Source organism: Leucoraja erinacea, chromosome 12 (assembly GCF_028641065.1).
Source record: "Leucoraja erinacea ecotype New England chromosome 12, Leri_hhj_1, whole genome shotgun sequence".
Taxonomy (NCBI): domain Eukaryota; kingdom Metazoa; phylum Chordata; class Chondrichthyes; order Rajiformes; family Rajidae; genus Leucoraja; species Leucoraja erinaceus.
In genome coordinates, this window is record NC_073388.1 from 38,286,413 (window position 1) to 38,305,830 (window position 19,418).

Sequence of the window (19,418 nt, forward strand, 5' to 3'; positions counted from 1 at the left end):
CTCTGTTTGCATTGTGGTTAATGAAATCAATGCTATAAACTGGCCAGCAAGCATTGATTTATCAAAGCACAGTTAAAGGTTAAAAATTGGTTGTTATTTTTATTTGTCTTTAATTCAAATCTCCTAAGGGGTAAGTGTGTAACAAGAGGGGTTTACATTTTAATGACTGGAGTCCTGATTTTTCAGGTTATTTCCTGACTTTAGTTGCAGTTTAGGATTTGTCAGCGAGTTGATTTGCAGCCAGTTCTGTACGGTAAATAAAACTGGGCCGGGTTAGCTAATCATTGAACTCCAGCTTTCTCCATGCTCATGCTTTATGTTATAAATTTTAGACAGAGAACGATGGGAGAAATCAGCTTGTTAATAGTTGCTGCTGTTCTCGGACAGATTGGGTGCAGTGACCGTGAAGGTAAGCCGCTTTCACATCTCAAGAAAACGTAAAACATTGCCGGCTTCATAACTTGCTCAAAGCTGTTTTGCTGAAGGACTAAAAACACCGCCTGCCCATTCCCTCCACAGATGCTTCCACAGAGTTCCTCCAGCACTTTGTGCTTTGCTCAGGTTTCTAGCTTCTGAAGTTCCTTGAGTCTCCATTTCTCTTTCTCTGTCTTATATCTGTTTTTACCAACCTTTGCCTGATTGCTCCATGTGTCCTCTCTAAACCTCAGCCAGAATTTACACCCGAGCACACTTGACCCTCAGCCAGAAGGTTGAGGATTCAATCCTCACTCCAGGAGTTCACACTAAACTTCAAGGTCACTACGTGAGTGTGGTACCGAGAGAATGGGAGGTCTAATCTCCCAGGAGAGTCATTCAACAAAGTCACAATCTGCTCTCACAGATGGCGATACAAAGCTAAACCTAAACCTTTCCTATTCATGCACCTGTCCAAATGTCATTTATAGTAAAACTGATTTTGTGGTGCTGTAGAGCACGGAAGCCAGCCCTTCGGCCCACCTCGTCCATGCCATACAAGTTGGCATACTGAGCGTGTCCCATTTGGCCCTTAGCCCTCTAACCCTTAACAAAGCTTTTCACTGTACCTCGTTACATGTGACAATCTATCTATCTATCTATCTATCTTTTATCTATATATAACTAAAACTGATCTTGTGCTCTTGCGTGGTTTTTCTATTTGCGCAAAAACGGTACGCGATAGCGCTATGATTTCTTGCCAGCTCATTCACCGTTTTCCTGTGCTGCGAGTGCAATAAGTTTTGTTCCGATCAGTGGTATATTGTAAAATTTAGCGAGGTTTAAAAATCTTAAAAAACGCGCGTGCCAGTCAGCGCCGCATGGATTGGTCTCTTCTCCTGTTACTCTCCGGACCATCTGCCCCTTCCTGCACCATTGCATCTTTACTGGAGCTGAGGAGGGATGCTGTTAATGGCCGGCGGAGGTCTCCAACCGGACACAATTTTCAGAGGGACCGGAAATGGCGTGACGCGGACTCGGAGATGTCGCCGATGTCACTAAACGGAAAGCAGAGGCTCTGATCCTGGCGGAGGAGAACCGGCGGAGGGGAAATTAGCCGCGCCTGCACAATTAAGGGCTATGGATGAGTGGTGGAATATGGCGTTGGGGGAACGGGTTGTGTTGGGGGAACGGGTGATTGGTGGCATGTTGCGTTGGGGGATGGGTTGTGTTGGGGGACCAAGCTTCCTGTGTGACTGAGACCCAACGGGTCCCACTTAGTCTAGTATAAACCTAAACTTAACCACTTCCTATATATAGATACTGTATGTGTTTTAGAAGTCAGCATTGTATCCAATTCTATAGCTTCTTGTGTCAAATCATTCTAGATGCGGACTACCCTCTGAGTAAAAAAGCTGTTCCCAAATCTCTCTTAAACTTCTCCCCTCTCATAGTAGGCCTATGCCCTCGAGTTTTACAATCCATTTCCCTGTGAAAAAGACTTTGAACATTTACTTCATCCATGCCACTCATGATCTTGTACGCTTCGATAAGTGTGCCATCAAGAAAACCTAGCCTATCCAACCTATCCAATTAACTCACACCTCAAGCCCAGGTAACATCTTAGTGAAACAAGGAACTGCAGATGCTAGAATCTTGAGCAAAAACCAAAGTGCTGGAGAAACTTAGCGGGTCAGGCAGCATCTCTAGAGGGAATGGGCAGATGATGTTTTGGATGGGAACCCTTCTTTAGATTGACATCCTGGTGAATGCCTTCTGCATCCTTCCTGTTGCCGACTGACCAGAACTGCACACAGTACTCCAAGTGTGGTCCCACCAACAAATTGCATTTATTTTTGTTTTATTTCCTCTAAATCCAGTTTTCCTCCAAAACAAAGATGCAAACAACATTTTGCAGAGACAGAAACGAGCCAACTCATTGTTCGAGGAGATCAAGCCAGGAAACATAGAGAGGGAATGCCACGAGGAAAAATGTTCCTTTGAGGAAGCACGGGAAGTATTTGAAAACAAGGAAGACACGGTAAGATTCCTTTACAGACCACATCACCTTTGGTGATTAATTTGTGAAGTAAGCCCAGTGTGCAGAATATCTGGATGGTAGAGAGACCTCAGATAGACACAAAATGCTGGAGTAACACAGTGAGTCAGGCAGCATCCCTGGAGAAAAGGAATAGGTGAAGTTTTGGGTCAGAACCCTTCTTCCGACCCGAAATGTCACCTGTTCCTTTTTTCCAGAGATGCTGCCTGACCCGCTGAGCTACTTCAGTACTTTGTGTCTCTCATCGGTATAAACCAGCATCTACAGTTCTTTCCTACATGTAGAGTGACCTCAGTCAGTCGTCGGGTTTATGCAAGTAACGAGGCTCAGGTTACTGAGAAGTTTGTGGTGAGTTTGATTTTCCACTTGAAATCCCTAGTCATCCTCCCAACAGCCTGGTGACCTAGCGTGAACCCTTAGATACGTGAGGGCGGCACCGTAGAGCAGCTGCAGAGCTGCTGCCTCACAGCGCCAGAGACCCGGGTTCGATCCTGACTTCGGGTTCAGTCTCGGGGTGCAGTTTGCACATTCTCCCTGTAACCGCGTGGGTTTCAAGGTCCGTTTATTGTCACATGCACCAATTAAGATACAGTAAAATTTGAGTTACCATACAGCCATACTAAGTGAGAAGCAACAAGACACACAACCACATAAAATTTAACATAAACATCCACCACAGTGGATTCCACATTCCTCACTATGATGGAAGGCAATGAAGGTCAATCTTCTTCCTCTTGGTTCTCCCGCGGTCGGGGCAGTCAAACCATCCGCAGTCGAGGCGATTAAAGCCTCCGCATCGATTAAAGCCCCAGTCAGGGTGATCGAAACTCCCACGTCGGGGCGGTTGAAACTCTCTCCGCAGCATGGAGCTCCCGTGTCGGCCTCTTCCTACCAGAGACCGTGGGCTTCACAATGTTAAAGTCCACAGGCCCCGCGGTTGGAGCTTTGATCCCCGGCAAAGGGATCACAAGCTCCGCGATTAAGTCCCTCAGACTCCCGCGGCTTGGAGCACCCGTCGGTCTCCAGGAAAGGCCGGCAACTCCACGATATTAGGTCGCAGTGGGGACGGAGATACGATATGAAAAAAGTCGCAGCTCCGTTGAGGTTAGTGATTGAAAAAAAGTTTTCCCCCAACATAAAACAAACTAACGACCACTAAAACATACTTTTTAGCACATACTAAAAATAACAAAAAGAAGAAAGGACAGACAGATTATTGGCGAGGCAGCCACTGCTGGGTGTTCTGGTTTCTGCCCACGTCCCAGACGTGTGGGTTTGTAGGTTAATTGGCCCCAGTAAATTTGCCCCCTGGTGTGTAGGGAGTGGATGAGAAAATGGGACAACATAGAAAGAGAGTGAATGGGTGATTGATGGTCAGTATGGACTCGGTGGGCCGAAGGGCCAGTTTCCATACTAAAATAAATGTGCCTTCCACCTGCACCCTAACAACTCCTCAACCTCTGATATCCAACCCTTGCCCAGTCATTATTCTCCTCTGCTCCAGAACTATCTTTTAAGCTCTTTTGCGTTGCTGCCTTGTCCCTCACTCTGGCAAGGTTTGGCTCTTCCAATCTTCCTTCCATCACTTTTCATAAACTTCCTGCTGACAGCAGCTTCTTTCTTGTGAAGCTGGTTTGACTGTTAGGACCGTTAGGGCAGCACGATGGCACAGCGGTAGAGTTGCTGCCTTACAGCGTCAGAGACTCTGTTTGATCCTGACTATGAGGTTGTACGTTCTCCTTGTGACCGCGTAGGTTTCCTCACGCAGTCCAAAGATGTACAGGTTTGTAGGTTAATGGGCTTCGGTAAAGACTGTAGTGTGTAGGTTAGTGTTGGTAATAATAATAATAATAATACATTTTATTTAATGGGTGCCTTTCAGACATCTCAAGGACACCTTACATAGTAATCGGAATAAAAACATATAATCGGAATAAAATAAGTAATAAAGACATCATAGAGACACAAATTAAAAACAGAATTCAATCCAAAAACAGAAAATCAAAAACACAGTGTGAAGAGAGGTCAGTGCGGACTCGGTGGGCCAAAGGACCTGGTTCCACGCTCAAGCTCTAAGCTGAGCTAAACTAAACTAAATGCCCATTGGGAATTATGCCTTTATGATTGCTGTGATGGCCATTTCCAGAAGGTAGAAAATGCTAAATAATTTCTGATAATTAACATTTCGAGAACCAAATGCTGTTAACTTCAGCTTTCAAGCTTCTAACTGTGAGGATTAAAGTTTGTTTTTGGCCAGCAAGGATGTTCCAATTAGAACCATGGTGTCATGGAATCATATAGCATGCAAACTGGCCCTTCGGCCCAACTCGTTCTTGCCAACCAAGTTCCCTAACTAAGCTGGTGCCATTTGCCTGCATCTGGCCCATATCCCTCCAAACCTTATCAATCCATGTACCTGTCCAAGTGTATTTGAAATGTTACAATTGTACTTGCCTCTACCACTTCCTCTGCAGCTCATTCCATTTAGGTACCATCTTCCGTGTGAAAATGTTGCCCATCAAATCCCTTTTACATCTTTCCCTTCTCACCTAAACCCTGTGCCTGCTAGACTTAGACTCCCCAACCCTGTTCAAAAGACTGGGGCTATTCACTTATCAATGCCCTTCATGATTTTGCACACTCCTACAAGATCACTCCTGGGTAGAAAGACCCAGCCAATCCAACCTCAAACCCTCCAGATCTGATAACACTCTCCTCAAAAAATGTTTGCACTATTTCCAGTTTAATGACATCCTTCCTGTAGCAGGTGACCAGAACAATACACAGGACTCGAGATATGGCCGAATCAATATCTTGTACCACTGCAACATGATATGCCAACTCCTGCACTCAATTCCCTGTCCAATGATGCCAAGAATGCCAAACACCTTCTTCACCACCCTGTCTACCTGCATTGCCATCTTCATGGCACTATGAACCTGTACCTCTAGGTCTCTCTGTTCTACAACTCTGCCCAGGGCCTATTTACTGTGTAAGTCCTGTCTGATTTACCCTACCAAAATGCAACACTTTGTATTTAACTGAATTAAACACCATCTGTCATTCCATTGCCATTGGCCATTGGCTCGATTGATCAAGATCCTATTGTAATCATTGATAACCTTCTTGACTGTCCACTCTACGACCAATTTTAGTGTAATCTGTAAACTTACCAATCAGACCACCAACATTCACATCCAAATTGTTAATATAAATAACAAAGAATTGTGTCCCAGCACCAATTCCTGTGGCACACCACACGTTAAAAGCCGCTAGTCTGGAACAACCTATCACCACCCTCTTTATCCAACTTTCAAGCCAATTTTGCCACGAGACTCCCTTTGGGCAAGAATTCTACTGGGGTTTATGAAAGCGCAGACTCTCAGTTGCGCCCTTAAGTAATACATTTCAATGATTCCACATATATGCATAACTTTATATATGTTTCCTCTTTTTTATAGCATGAATTTTGGAATGAATATGTAGGTAAGAGTTTATTAATTTAATAACTTTTAACTTAATCTTTTACTGGTTTGTATCAATGTCTGCCTGTTCCATTATCATCATTTAGTTTGAAGTAGAAATGCGATTCCACATTTCTTCCATCATTAGATCTCATTTCACAAGGGGCTAAATTATTCAATCCCTCACTCCCAGATCCTGAAGGGGGGGGAGGGGGGGGGGGGGCAAGGAGGCAACAGTGGGGGAGGGACGTGGGGGCTGATTCCTCCATTTCTCATTGACCAAAACTGGACCAAATTACTCAAGTGTGGATCCTGTCAGCTCTGTCATATGCTGGCCCTATTTGTCCACATCTCTCCAAACATTCTTATCCATGTACCTGACAAATCTCTTTTAAATGTTACTTTACCTGCCTCGACTACTTCCTCTGGCATCTCGTTACATACACACACCATCCTCTTAATAAAAAAAAATGCCCCTCAGGGTTGTATTAAATGAAGTACTATTGAAGAAACTATTAAAACTTTTCCCTCTCACCTTAAACCTATATCCTCCAAACTTGATTCCCCTACCCTGGGTAAATGACTCCTGTACATTCACCTTATCTATTCCTCTCATGATCATATACTCCTCTTCCAGATCAACCCTCTGCCTCCTGCAGCCTCAGGTCCTAGTCTGCCAACGCTCTCCCTAGAGCTCAATCTCTCACATTCACCCTACCTATGCCACTTTGAACTTAACCTGCAATATGCAGGAGGGAATATAGGAAGAAGGGTTTTGACCCGAAATGTCACCTGTTTTTCTCCTGAGATGCTGCCTGACCCGCAGCATGTAACTACTCCAGCACTTTGTGTCTATCTTTGGTATCCGATATAAACCAACATCTGCAGTGCATCTGCAGTTCCTTTTGACACACAATGCAAGCCATTCCTAATCAACGTTTGCAGTCTCAGGACCTTCCAACATACCTTAGAATGGATGTTTGTCTTTTATGAAGATCGCCTCTTGCCTTTCGTTGCAACCCCCCCCCCCCCCCCTTTGATGTGACTGAGGCTTTGCAAGCTCTGAGACTCCAGTAAATGGAGATCTTGTGCGGTTTCCACATTAAAGTGAAGCTGATTCTTTTTCAGATGGAGACCAATGTGACTCTAATCCTTGTCAAAACCAAGGTAACTGCAAAGATGGGATTGGCTCTTATGCCTGCTGGTGTCAACCAGGGTATGGAGGAATAAACTGTGAGATAGGTAAGGAGAACCTCCCCCCCATCAATGGGCAGTGCATTCACACTTAACTTACAGTTTGATTCTGGAATTGTAAGCTGATTGTTCAGAGGGTGAACATGATATTGTTTATATTGTTTATATATTTATATTGTTAAATATCGGTTTGTTTGTGCAGAACCTTTAAAACTCTGTCATTTTGAAAACGGAGGATGTCACCACTTCTGCAAGAGTGATGTAACGAATGGAGTGAGGTGCACGTGTGCCCCGACCTACAAGCTTGATGCTGACCAACATTCCTGCGTCCCTGTAGGTAAGGCCATAGACCGAGGCCACAGCCCTGTTCCACCACTGCATTTGCAATGAGTTGTCCCAGGTTCAGAGCTCACAAACAAGCATTGAAAGTCAACTGAATGCTCGTGTTCCAGCCTCAAACCCTCAAGGCCCCTTCCCATCTTGTCCTAACCTTCTTTACCTCTTTTCCTCCTGTACATCCCACGTCCCCTCAGACTCCTCGCGTATCTGCTCAAATTGTTGCAAGTTCCACACTCTCCCCACTCGTTGAAATTAAGAGTAAAACACAAATTCCTGGAGTAACTCAATGGGTTGAGCAGCATCCATGAGGGAGGGGGGGGGGGGGATGAATGAAACAAGTCACTCCTGATGCAAGTCCTGACCCACAACATCAAACAATCCCTTTTCCTCTACAGATGCTGCGTGACCCACTGAGTTCCTCCAGCAGTCTCTTTTTTAGCTGTAGATTCCAGCTTCTGCAGTCACTTGTGTCTTCTGTGGGAAGAGGAATCTTTGTGATTTCCCAATCAGATTTACGTTCACCCTGTGACCACGTGGGTTTTCACCGGAGGCTCCAGTTTCCCCCACACTACAATCACGTGTAGGTTTGGCTTCCGTAAATTGTCCCTAGTATGGAGGATAATGCTAGTGTATCGCTGTCGACATGGACTCATTGGGCTGAAGGGCCTGTTTCTACGCTGTATCTCTAAACTAAACCTCTATAAGATCACCCCTCATCATCTGCGCTCCAAGGAATAAAGTCCTAGCCTGCTCAAATCTCTCCCTCCTCCCACAGGGAACCACCCATGCGGGCGAATCGCAGAGATCAATGCAGTGCGGTCACTGGATATCACTTTTGGAGCCAACAACACTGATGCACTCAATTCATCATCGAGTAAGGTCATGGACAAACTTCGAGTGTCCAATGGGACAACTGTCCACAGGCTCAGTAACGTCACGGGAGCCTACAACTACACTAACATCCGACCATCAGCGGCTGACCACACCAAAATAGTGGGCGGTGAGGAATGCAGGAAAGGACAGTGCCCTTGGCAGGTATGGTCCACACCTTATAAACATAGAACATAGAACAGCAGAGCATAAGATCAGGCCCTTCGGCTAACAATGTCTGCTGAACATGATCAACTCGTGTCTGCATGCACATAATCCATTTCCCTCCATTCCCTCTGTGTAAAAAAATCGTATCCCATATATTTGCTTTAACCTTGCCCCCCCCCCCCCCCCCCCCCCCCCCCCCCCCTCAGCTTGAACTTATGTCCTCTCGTCTTTGATATTTCCATCCTGGGGGGCAAGGTTCTGACTGTCTACCTGACAGTCTGAGGGCATTTCATGACTCCAGGATATCTGGAACCTCTGTGAAGTGTTTATAAACCCAAGAGTCAGGAGTGAAGAGTGTTAATTGTCATATGTACTGACAATGGAACAATGAATTACAAACTCCGTACAGACAGCACCAGTAGAAACATAGAAACATAGAAAATAGGTGCAGGAGTAGGCCATTCGTCCCTTCGAGCCTGCACCGCCATTCAATATGATCATGGCTGATCATCCAACTCAGTATCCTGTACCTGCCTTCTCTCCATACCCCCTGATCCCTTTAGCCACAAGGGCCACATCGAACTCACTCTTAAATATAGCCAATGAACTGGCCTCAACTACCTTCTGTGGCGGAGAATTCCACAGATTCACCACTCTCTGTGTGAAAAATGTTTTTCTCATCTCGGTCCTAAAAGACTTCCCTCTTATCCTTAAACTGTGACCCCTTGTTCTGGACTTCCCCAACATCGGGAATAATCTTCCTGCATCTAGCCTGTCCAACCCCTTACGAATTTTGTAAGTTTCTATAAGATCCCCCCTCAATCTTCTAAATTCTAGCGAGTACAAGCCGAGTCTATCCAGTCTTTCTTCATATGAAAGTCCTGGCATCCCAGGAATCAGTCTGGTGAACCTTCTCTGCCAGGATCGAACCCGGCGCTGCGCCACTGTGCTGCCCTCTCCTTCTCCAACCTCTCCTTGTATCAAATACCCTCTAATCCAGGCAGCATTCTGGTAAACCTCCTCTGCACCTTGTCCAAAGCCTCCACAATGGGCTGAACAGAGTTGTACAAGACTCCCTACCTTTAGCCGAAAGCTCTGATTATTTTTCCAGTAACCCAGCCAACATACTACTGTACCCACCCTGTTCTACACATTAAACTGTACAGAGTGTGGTGTATCTGCTTCCTGTGTCAGGCTATGCTGCTGGACAATGAGAACAAAATATCATTCTGTGGTGGAACTATCCTGAATGAGAAATGGATCATCTCGGCAGCCCATTGCTTCGTCAAGCCTATTGACTTTACAGTTGTTGTTGGTGAGTATTCCTTGACCACGGGTTACTTCCGCTTTTGTCTGTTTATGAGGCTTGAGCATTATGAGAATGCAGAATATAGTTCCTTGCCATCATAGCATTACAGCTCCAGGGGGAAACCCAGTAGAGAGGGGTGCACAGTGGCGCAGAGATAGAGTTGCTCCCTTACAGTGCCAGTGACCCAGTGATCATGACTACAGGTTTGCAGGTTTATTGGCTTTGGTAAAATTGTAAACTGCAGCTACTGTGTAGGATAGTGCTGGTGTACAGGGTGATCGCTGGTCGGCGCGGACTTGGTGGGCCGAAGGGCCTGTTCCTACACTGTATCTCTGAAGGCTAAAACCTAAAGGTCTGCGAAGAGGTAGGTTGGAGAATCAGACAGTATCCCAGCTTAAGGAAGGACCATTCATGAAGCCTGATAACAGTGGGGAAGAAGCTGTTTGTGAGTCTGGAGGTGCACGCTTTCAAGCTTCTGTACCTTCTGCCGGATGGAAGCTTGATAGTGTGGAATGAGACGTGTGTACCGAGATACCGAGATACAGGTTTGCATGCTGACCACAGCAGAAAGACAATACAGGATTACAATCGAGCTATCCACAGTGTACAGACACATGATAAAGGGACTAATGTTTAGTGCAAGATAAAGTGCTGTAGAGTCTGATTAAAGATAGTCTGTGGGTCTACTATGAGGTAAATAGTAACTCAGGACCACTCTCTACTTGGTGGTAGGATGGATCAGTTGCCTGATAACAGCTGGGAAGAAACTGTCCCTGAATCTGGAGCTGTACGATTTCACACATATGTGCCTCTTACCTGATGGGAGAGGGGAGAAGAGGGAGTGAGTCTTGTCGTTGATTATGCTGGTGGCATTGCCAAGGCAGGCTGAGGTGTAGAAGGAGTCAATGGAATGGAGGTTGGTTTGTGTTTGTCTGGGCTGCGTTGACAATTCTCTGCAGTTTCTTGCATTCTCGGATGGAGCTGTTGCCAAAGCGGCTGGCTGCCTTTGCACTCTCTAACTCCTGTAACGTTGCAACAGGCGAGCACAACATTGGCAAGCAGGAACACACGGAGAGGTACCACCAGGTGAAAGAGGTGATCCAGTACCACAGCTACAACCCCAATAGAAGCCAGTATGACCATGACATGGCTCTGATCCTCCTGACCACCCCCATCATATTTACCCCCTTCATCGTCCCCATCTGCCTCCCAGAGAAGCACTTTGCGGACCAGGTGCTGATGACGCAAACCTACGGGATGGTGAGTGGCTGGGGCAGTCTGGGCACCAAGGGGAGCGTCCCTCAAGTTCTGCAGCGGATTAACATCCCCTACATTGAGCGCAGCATCTGCAAAGACTCCAGCAAGCATCGCGTGACCAAGAACATGTTCTGTGCCGGCTACCCGGACGCCACCAAAGATTCGTGTCAGGGAGACAGTGGTGGGCCCCACGTCACCAAGTACAAGAACACCTGGTTCCTCACCGGCATTGTCAGCTGGGGAGATGGCTGTGCAAAAAAAGGCAGGTATGGCTTTTACACCAAGGTCTCTCGTTATCACCTCTGGATCATAAGACAAATGGGAAAATGATTTACAGGGAAGGAGCAGCATATCTCATTGCCTGGCATGCAGCAGCCTAATGCTTTTGGAAATGAAATATTCCCGATATCCAAAATCCAACACACACAAATTTCTTGCCTCTGGCCATGTGATAAATAATAAGAATCATCTTCAGGGATGTTTCCATTAATCAGTGTTTGGTGTTAGATTTATGTGCATTTTGTAAAACTGTGCCATATTCTTGTCTTGGGCAAGATTTTGATGATAAAATAAATATCTGTCCATATGACCCCTGTGCCAGCAGTATTTTGTCAGTAACGGTGAGTAGCAATCCTGTTGTCCATGACTGCATCTTCACTGTGGGCTTTTGTTTGCATGCTATCTAGTCAAGAACCAGAGGAGATAGGTTTAAGGTAAGTGGGGAAAGATTTAATAAGAACCAGATAGGTAATGTCAGAGGTTGTGAGCATATGGAACGCGCTGCCAGAGGAGGTCATTGAGGCAGGTATAATAACAACATTGAAATGTCATTTGGACTGGTATATGGATAGGAAAGGTTTAGAAGGATATGAGCGTGCAAACTCCACACACACAGACAGCACCTGAGGCCAAAATCAAACCTGGGTCTCTGACATTTTGTTGCAGTGGCTCTACCCACTGCACCACTGTACAGGGTGTGTACCTCTGACGACTAGCTTAAGTCCCCCCATCCAATACCTCAAGCTATTGGCGAGGTTGGTTTCTAAAGTGCCGAGGAGTAGGTGTTGAACCATGGAACCGTGACCATTTCTCCCTCTACAGATGCTGAGTATTTCCTGTGCATCAAATGAGTGGATTGCCTTTAAAAAGCTCCTTACATTTATTTGCAAACGTCACCCCTTTTTTGGTTCTCCTCGAGTTCTGAAATTAATCTAGTTTGCTGCCAACTTGTGAAGAACCCATCCAGTCTCCCTCAGGTCTGTGTACAATGAACATGGCTTGTTGACTTACTGAGTCTGCACAAAATAGATTGGATGAATAGGATGTAATAGATATTTATAGCAACTATTTCAAAAGTGTTCGTATTCCATATTTTTCCCATTATCCAAAGGACGCTCGCTCCCAGCTTGCCAATCATATCGTTCAGTCAAACGTTCACCCTAGGTCTCACCAATATAATTGCATGGACATTCACTGATAGATAGTGTCGTCAAAAAGGCTTTCAGCACATTGGCTTTCATCAGAGTATAGAAGTTGGGATGACATGTTGCAGTTTTATAGGACACTGGACTAAGTGGGACCCATTGGCAACCCATTCCCCAACGCAATATTCCACCATTCACCCATAGCCCCTAACTGCGCAGTTCATTTCCCCTCATCCCCGAGCACTCCCTCCCCCTCCTCTTCATGTGTGGGAGGAGGGGAGGGAATTGAGGTGTTTGGATGGAGGGGGGGGGGGGGGGGGTGGGGTGGGAGGGGAAGTGTGTATGTGGGTGGGAGAGGTGTGGGAGAGGGGGAGGAGGGATATGTGGGGGAGGGGATGTGTGAGGGAGGAGGGGGGTGTGTGGGCGGGGTGGGTTGTGGGTTGGTCGGGGGTTGTGTGGGCAGGGGCAGGGTGTGTTGTGGGGGGGGGGGGTGTGTGCACAGTGGGGGGGTAGGTAGCTCAGAGAAAAGATGGGAAGAGCCATGGGGGAGAGGGGGGTATCGCAGGGGAGGGGGGCATATGCCAGCAAGGGGGACCAGAGGGGTAGGGGTTGGAGCTGGCGGGGCGATGTGGACTCACAGCGGGCGTTGGTCAGAGAGAGAGAGAGAGAGTGTGTGTGTGTGTGTGTGTGAGGGAAGATTATGAGGATGTTGCCAGGACTCGAGTACCTGAGCTATAAGGAGAGGTTAGACAGGCTAGGACTTTATTCTTTGGCATGCAGGAGGATGAGGCGTTAAATTATAGAGGTATACACAATCATGAGAGGAATAGATCAGGTGGACACATGGAGTCTCCTACTCAGAGTAGGGAAATCGGGGACAGGGGTTTAAAATGAAGGGGAAATGTTTTTATCGTAGCCTGAGGGGCAACATTTTTACACAATGGATGGTGGGTGTATGGAACGAGCTGCAGATTGAGGTAGTTGTGGCAGGTGCTATAACAACATTTAAGAAACATTTTGACAGGTACAGTACATGGATAGGATAGGTTTAGAGCAGGGGTCACCAAACTATGGCCCGCGCGCCTGGCACAAGATTTTATCTGGCCCGCAGCAAGCTCTTAACAAGTTCTGTGCGGCGGGCTCTTTAGCGGGTTCTGTGGTAGCGCGGGAACTTACACACGTCAGTCTGCCGTAGGCTATCAAGTTGAGGGTGTGTGTGCAGCTGCGAATTGCAATGGAAAGCCATGGAAACATAGAAAATAGGTGCAGGAGTAGGTCATTCGGTCCTTCAAGCCATTCAATATGATCATGGCTGATCATCCAACTCAGTATCCTGTACCTGCCTTCTCTCCATACCGCATGACCCTTTAGCCACAAGGGCCACATTTAACTCCCTCTTAAATATAACCACTGAACTTTCTCCAGCTTTTTTGTGTGGCCTCAACTACATTCTGTGGCAGAGAATTCCAGAGATTCACCGCTCTCTGTGTAAAAAATGTTTTTCTCATCTCAGTCCTAAAAGGTTTCCCCTTTACCCTTGAACTGTGACCCCTTGTTCTGGACTTCCCCAACATCGGGAACAATCTTCCTGCATCTAGCCTGTCCAACCCATTACGAATCAAAGCCCTTAAAGCCATGGTGCAGCATTAGAGCCAATGTCCCTTTAAAGCTGTCCGGGACTGACTCCACCTCCCTGTTTATACTTCCTCTACACTCCTGTGACCAAGTGGATGTAGGCTGCAGGCCTTTCTTTTTAGTTGTTTGCAATTTTAGGCTGTTGTGTTTGAATTGTGGTGATTGTTAGATCAAGTGTATTTTACGGGGGGTTTATCTCTGCTGATTTCTTTGCAACCCTTTGTTGAGTAGCGCAGGAGCACCAGTTGCAGCCTTTGGTGATCAGTGCAACCTTATCGTGAATGTTTACCTGTTCACTTTAAACAGCTTAGCACAAATGGTTACCACTTCAGTAAATGCAAAGTGCTTGAGCTAAATCTAAAGTTGCTCTCAAGATGATCCAGTTGTATGGCATGGAAACGGGCCCTTCGGCCCGCAGTTCATGCTGACCAAGTTGGTTATTCCCATTTGCCTGCATTTGGCCCATGACACATCCCTGTCCATATATCTGTCCAATATCTCTTTCATTTAAAACCTGTGTAATTGATTCCACTTCTATAGCTTACTCTAGCAGCTCATTCCATATATGGAATACCCTCTGAATGGAAAAAACTGGTGTCCCTGAGGTCCCTCTTAATTCTCCCCTAACCTTAAGCCAATCCAGTCTAATTTTAGAATCCTCTATCCTGGGGAATAGGTGACACCGAGGTAGAAGATCACTGCAATCTTGTTGGAGGGCAGAGATGCTATGATGGGCTAAATGGCCTCCCATAGTTGAACTGACTGGCCACCCAATGTTCTTTGGTAGGACAGTCCAAGGGGTGCAGATACATCATTTGTTGAAAGTGCTGACACAGGTAGACAGGGTGGTGTAGAAGGCATTTAGCAAAATGGCCTCCACCAGTCAGGGGATTGAGTACAGGATTGGGGCATTATGTTACAGCTGTACATGACATAGATAAGGCTACATTTAGAGTACTACATATAAGGTGAACAGCTAGTCTTTTTTCCAGGGTAGGGGAGTATAAAATGAGAAGGCATCAGTTGAAGCTGAGACGGGCAAGATATCAAGGGTACCTGAGGGGCACCTCTTTCACACTGTGCTTGAAATGAATTGCCAGAGGAAGTGATAGAGGTGGATTCAATCACATTGTTTACAAGACACTGGGACAGGTACATGAATAGGAAAAGTTTGGAGAATATGAACGAGTTGGGCCGAAGGGTGTGTTTGTGTGCTGAATAGCTCAATGACTCACTTCTACCTCACTAGGCCATTGTTGGGGCCTTTGGGCATGGAAGCCCATTGATCCAGCCAGGGTTGGGAAGAGACTGGTCAATATGGTGCCTGGGCCAGTCTCGATGGGCCTGCTGGTCATTTCCTGCCTGTTATGCCAATAAAGCAGCGACTAAGAATGGATAGAGTCACACAGGCAGGAAACAGGCCCTTCTGCCCAACTTGCCCATGCCAACCAAAATCTCCCATCAACACTGGTCCCACCTACCCACATTTGGCCCATATCATTAAATGTTTCTTAATCATAGATACTGAGCAATTACCCAGGCTGGAAATGGAATCTGCCTGTCAGTAAGTTGACTAGAACAACATGTGGGAGAGAATAAAAATCAAACCAAAGTTTTATTTGAGAAATCTCTGAGTTTTAATGACTACTATGTCCAGGCATTGCCTGTTGAGTGACGGTGCTAGAGTCAGCTGCACATGGAGCAAGTGATATAGATCATGAATTAAAAAGAAAATGTAATTTTGTGACTTGCACATCATTCTCAACAATGGTCAGCTCCTTCGTGCATTGGGAATGTTTGTAGCCCAGACCAACCTGACATGAGGACATGGCTAGCACATGGAACAGCTGTAACCCCATGGAACATGTGTGGGTCTCACATGGTCCACTGGTAATAGCAGGAACATGCTTTCAACATGGAACAGTCCGGCATAGGAACAGGCCCTTCAGCCCCCAATGTTTGTACCGAACATGATGCCAAGACCAACACTTATCTGCCTGCACGAGATCCATATCCCTCCATTCCCTGCATATCCATGTGCCTATCCAAACATCTTATAAACAACGCCGTCGTAACTGCCTCCACTACCGTCATCCCGGCAGGTGCGTTCCAGGCACCCATCACCCACTAGGTAAAAAAAATCTCCTTTAACCTTTTCCCTTCTCACCTTTAAGCAATGTCCTCTAGTCTTTGATATTTTCATCCTGGGGGTGAAATGCTGGTCTCGTGAAGCTACAACGCTACTGAGTGGGACCTCATTAGTTTACCAACTGCTGGTATGGAAAGAATATTGGCCAGTTTTGGCAAGAGGTGGACCCATTCCTTATACCGAGTGACCCATAAGTGTGCTTGAAAAATACTCACTTCTGCAGTCTGTATCTTCCCCTTTCCTCAATGTATCACACTTGAGTTTGAACTGATTGTATCTATGGAAGGTATATCTGATCTGCTTGCACAGCATGCAAAACAAAGCTTTGTACTGTACCTCAGCACACTTGGCAATAATAAGCCTAAACTTCATGAGGGATAAAGCAATAGATGCCTCTTGAATATAAAAAAAAAACAAGGCATGGAGTTGGTAAAACAGAACGAATCACCATCATTGTTTGGTTTCAGGACATGTGACAATAAAATACTGTGTAGAAAGGAACTGCAGATGCTGGTTTATACCAAAGATAGACACTTATTTCTGGGGTGACTCAGTGGTTCAGGCAGCATCTCTGGAGAAAAAGGGTGAGTGACATTTCAGGTCAGGACCCCTTGTAACAAAGGTTTCTGACCCAAAATGTTACCTACCCTTTTTCTTCAGAGTTGCTGCCTGGCCCATTGAGTTACTCCAGCACTTTGTGGCAATAAAACAGCCTTGGCTTGACTTGAACTAGAAGGCATCTCAGAGTAGGATGCTATACAATTAATGAAATGTTAACTATAAATAAATAAATGGCAAGGACTCGCTAATCACTTCAATAGGCTACAGTTAACTATTGTGGACACACACAACTACAGATTCTGGACTCTTGACCAAAACACAAAGTGCTGGAGTAATCACTTCAACAGGCCATGGTTCCCCATTCCTCACCTGTAATGACATTGCACAGAGGACTGAGGGAATACAATGCAAGGAGTACTATAGTGCACTGTGCAATGAGTGGGGGATGGAAGTTCCCATTTGTTACTAATGCTGAATCAACAGCAGTTACAATGGGAGCTCAACAGCAACATGCATGCTCCCAGCTTGGTTCTACCGTGATGTTGCTTTTATTTGTACTTGCACCATCTAAATGAGGTTGGAAAGATCACCAGATGTGGGATGGACCAGATGCTCTCACACCATCCTGTTCCCCTCCTACTGCACTGCCGGGTCTCAGTAGAGCTGAGAGTCTGCAAACATGCTCCTCATGTGTGGGCAATGACTTCATTGTGATGGACGGTGTATGTTCAAGACCATTGCCAGCAACTGTTGCCGTAAGCATCAAACAGGGCTGGCAACAGGGCTATGAAGGAAGAGGCAGACAGACACAGGGGAGGTTGAGCTCCAAATGCAGGAGTGGTGAGCTGGTGATCTGATGACTTTGGGTCAATGTGGTTTACCAGCACTTCCCTGCTAAAACCCATCGTGCCATATCAGAGAGATTTCAAAAAGGTGGAGTTAGAGAGATGACTGGAAAGAGAGGGATGGAGAGAGTATGATGAGAGTGAATGAGAGAGAGAGAGAGAATGGGCGACAGAGGGCGACAGAGGGCGAGAGTATAGTGAGAGTGAGCAAGAGAATGAGAGCATAGAGAGTGTGTGAGGGTGAGAGAAAGTGAGAGAAAATGAGTGAGGGAAATAAGAAAATAAGTAAGATTTTGCACTGTGGTTTTTCACTGAACACATGATAGTGACACTCCCCCTGTGTTTCTGAGGTTAATATGTTTGTCCCACACATTCCACACTTGTGCGAGCTTTAGTGATCCTCTGAATCCCATCAAAGGATGGTCTCAGGAGGAGTGAAACGATGCACAGCCAAAGGAAACAAAATGCGTATGTTATGGAAAGAGCCACCACACCAGTTAACCTGTCAATGAGACAATGACTTGGACAATGCCAGCTACTGGGCACGTGGCACTGAGGGCACAGCGAACCCTCAAATTCCCCGTGGCCACAAAATAAAGTATGAAAACATACCGACGTACTAAACACTTCCATAAGAAGCCATGTGACAGATATACTTGCTTATAAATACCACCAATGATTGTCAACAATCTCAACGCATCAATGAAAACAGTGTATGAAACATTTTTCTCTACGATAAATTAACATTAAAAATGTGGACAATGTAAACATTATATCCTCAGCACGATCCAATTCCACGCAAAGAATACTCAGCAATCATCTGAGGAGGATTGTCTCCGACTGTCAAAGACCTTCAACCTGAGAAGCAAGGAATTCGCACAAGAGATCATGTATAGTCTTTCCGCTGACTGGTTAGCACGCAGCAAAAGCTTTTCACTGTACCTCGGTACACGTGACACTAAACTAAACACAACTCGAAACTCGAACTCAAGATTGTCGGCAACCATGCAACTGGCCGTACGTGTGTGTGTCTCTGCTTCGATGGTCACTTCTTGGTGTTGTCTTTGTGTTCACCTCATCGACACTCGTCTCTGAGTTTGTTTACATAACTGCTCTGTGTCATGCCCTCGTTCATGTTGTGAGGTGGGTGGCAGAGGTCTCTGTGGGTGAGGGGCGGGTGGCAGAGTGACAAACATTCAGCCAGTAAAGCTCCGCCAACCAAACATGGAGTGGGAATGTGGAGCGACTGGGATGGACGAGCTGTGTAATATACCCAGAGGACCACGGTCATCCCCGTCAAAGTGAAGAGCTGATTTTTCGTATCTTATTGAAATCCAAGCCTGAAAGACAAAACAGGACTGCATTTTTCACATTGCAACTGCTCAGCAGAAGATACAACACAGAACAGTACAGGAGATATAAGCAACTGCAGATGCTGGTTTACAAAAAAAAGAGTCCTGAGCCAAAACATCACCTTAGATTTAGTTTAAAAGTAAGTGAGGAAACTCTGACCAACGATCACCCGTACACTAGTTCTATCCTACACAGGTCGGCGCAGATTTGGTGGGCCGAGGGGCCTGTTTCTGCGCTATATCTCTAAAGCCTAAAGGCTAAATCTGAGACCCGTGTCTCCGCCACCGATTCCCATTGCCCCAGACCCTGACTAAGCAGTGCAGCCTTGCCATGCAATACAATATGTCCACTGCCCAGAACATGAGCTGCTCCCTTAC

At 46.1% G+C, this 19,418-nt stretch overlaps 2 protein-coding genes across 3 annotated transcripts in view; one reads left to right on the forward strand and one right to left on the reverse strand.

Annotated features, from left to right (window-relative positions):
• On the forward strand, window positions 1-11,663 carry f9a (coagulation factor IXa). Of its 2 annotated transcripts, XM_055643979.1 has the most exons (9): window positions 1-130; window positions 333-409; window positions 2,295-2,455; window positions 5,935-5,959; window positions 7,066-7,179; window positions 7,334-7,468; window positions 8,246-8,505; window positions 9,703-9,823; window positions 10,857-11,663. In XM_055643979.1, the coding sequence occupies exons 2-9, from the start codon at window positions 343-345 to the stop codon at window positions 11,402-11,404; spliced, it is 1,431 nt and encodes a 476-aa protein (XP_055499954.1). In that variant the 5' UTR covers window positions 1-130; window positions 333-342; the 3' UTR covers window positions 11,405-11,663. The 2 variants fall into 2 exon arrangements, with proteins under 2 accessions (XP_055499954.1, XP_055499953.1); XM_055643978.1 differs by lacking the exon at window positions 1-130 and having other exon boundaries at window positions 150-409.
• A 3,618-nt stretch (window positions 11,664-15,281) lies between these two features.
• The window catches only part of mcf2a (MCF.2 cell line derived transforming sequence a), an 87,007-nt gene continuing 82,870 nt past the window's right edge, over window positions 15,282-19,418 (reverse strand). The window contains 1 exon segment of the mRNA XM_055643980.1: window positions 15,282-19,028. Coding sequence (XP_055499955.1) covers window positions 18,985-19,028 — 44 coding nt within the window. The 3' untranslated portion in view covers window positions 15,282-18,984.

Excerpts from the sequence above, each read along its gene's own strand:
- f9a (XM_055643978.1), top strand. The coding sequence starts at position 304 with ATGCTCATGCTTTATGTTATAAATTTTAGACAGAGAACGATGGGAGAA. Across the intron at positions 2,456-5,934 it reads TTGAAAACAAGGAAGACACG|CATGAATTTTGGAATGAATA; the intron begins GTAAGATTCCTT and ends TCTTTTTTATAG. Across the intron at positions 7,180-7,333 it reads AGGAATAAACTGTGAGATAG|AACCTTTAAAACTCTGTCAT; the intron begins GTAAGGAGAACC and ends TTGTTTGTGCAG.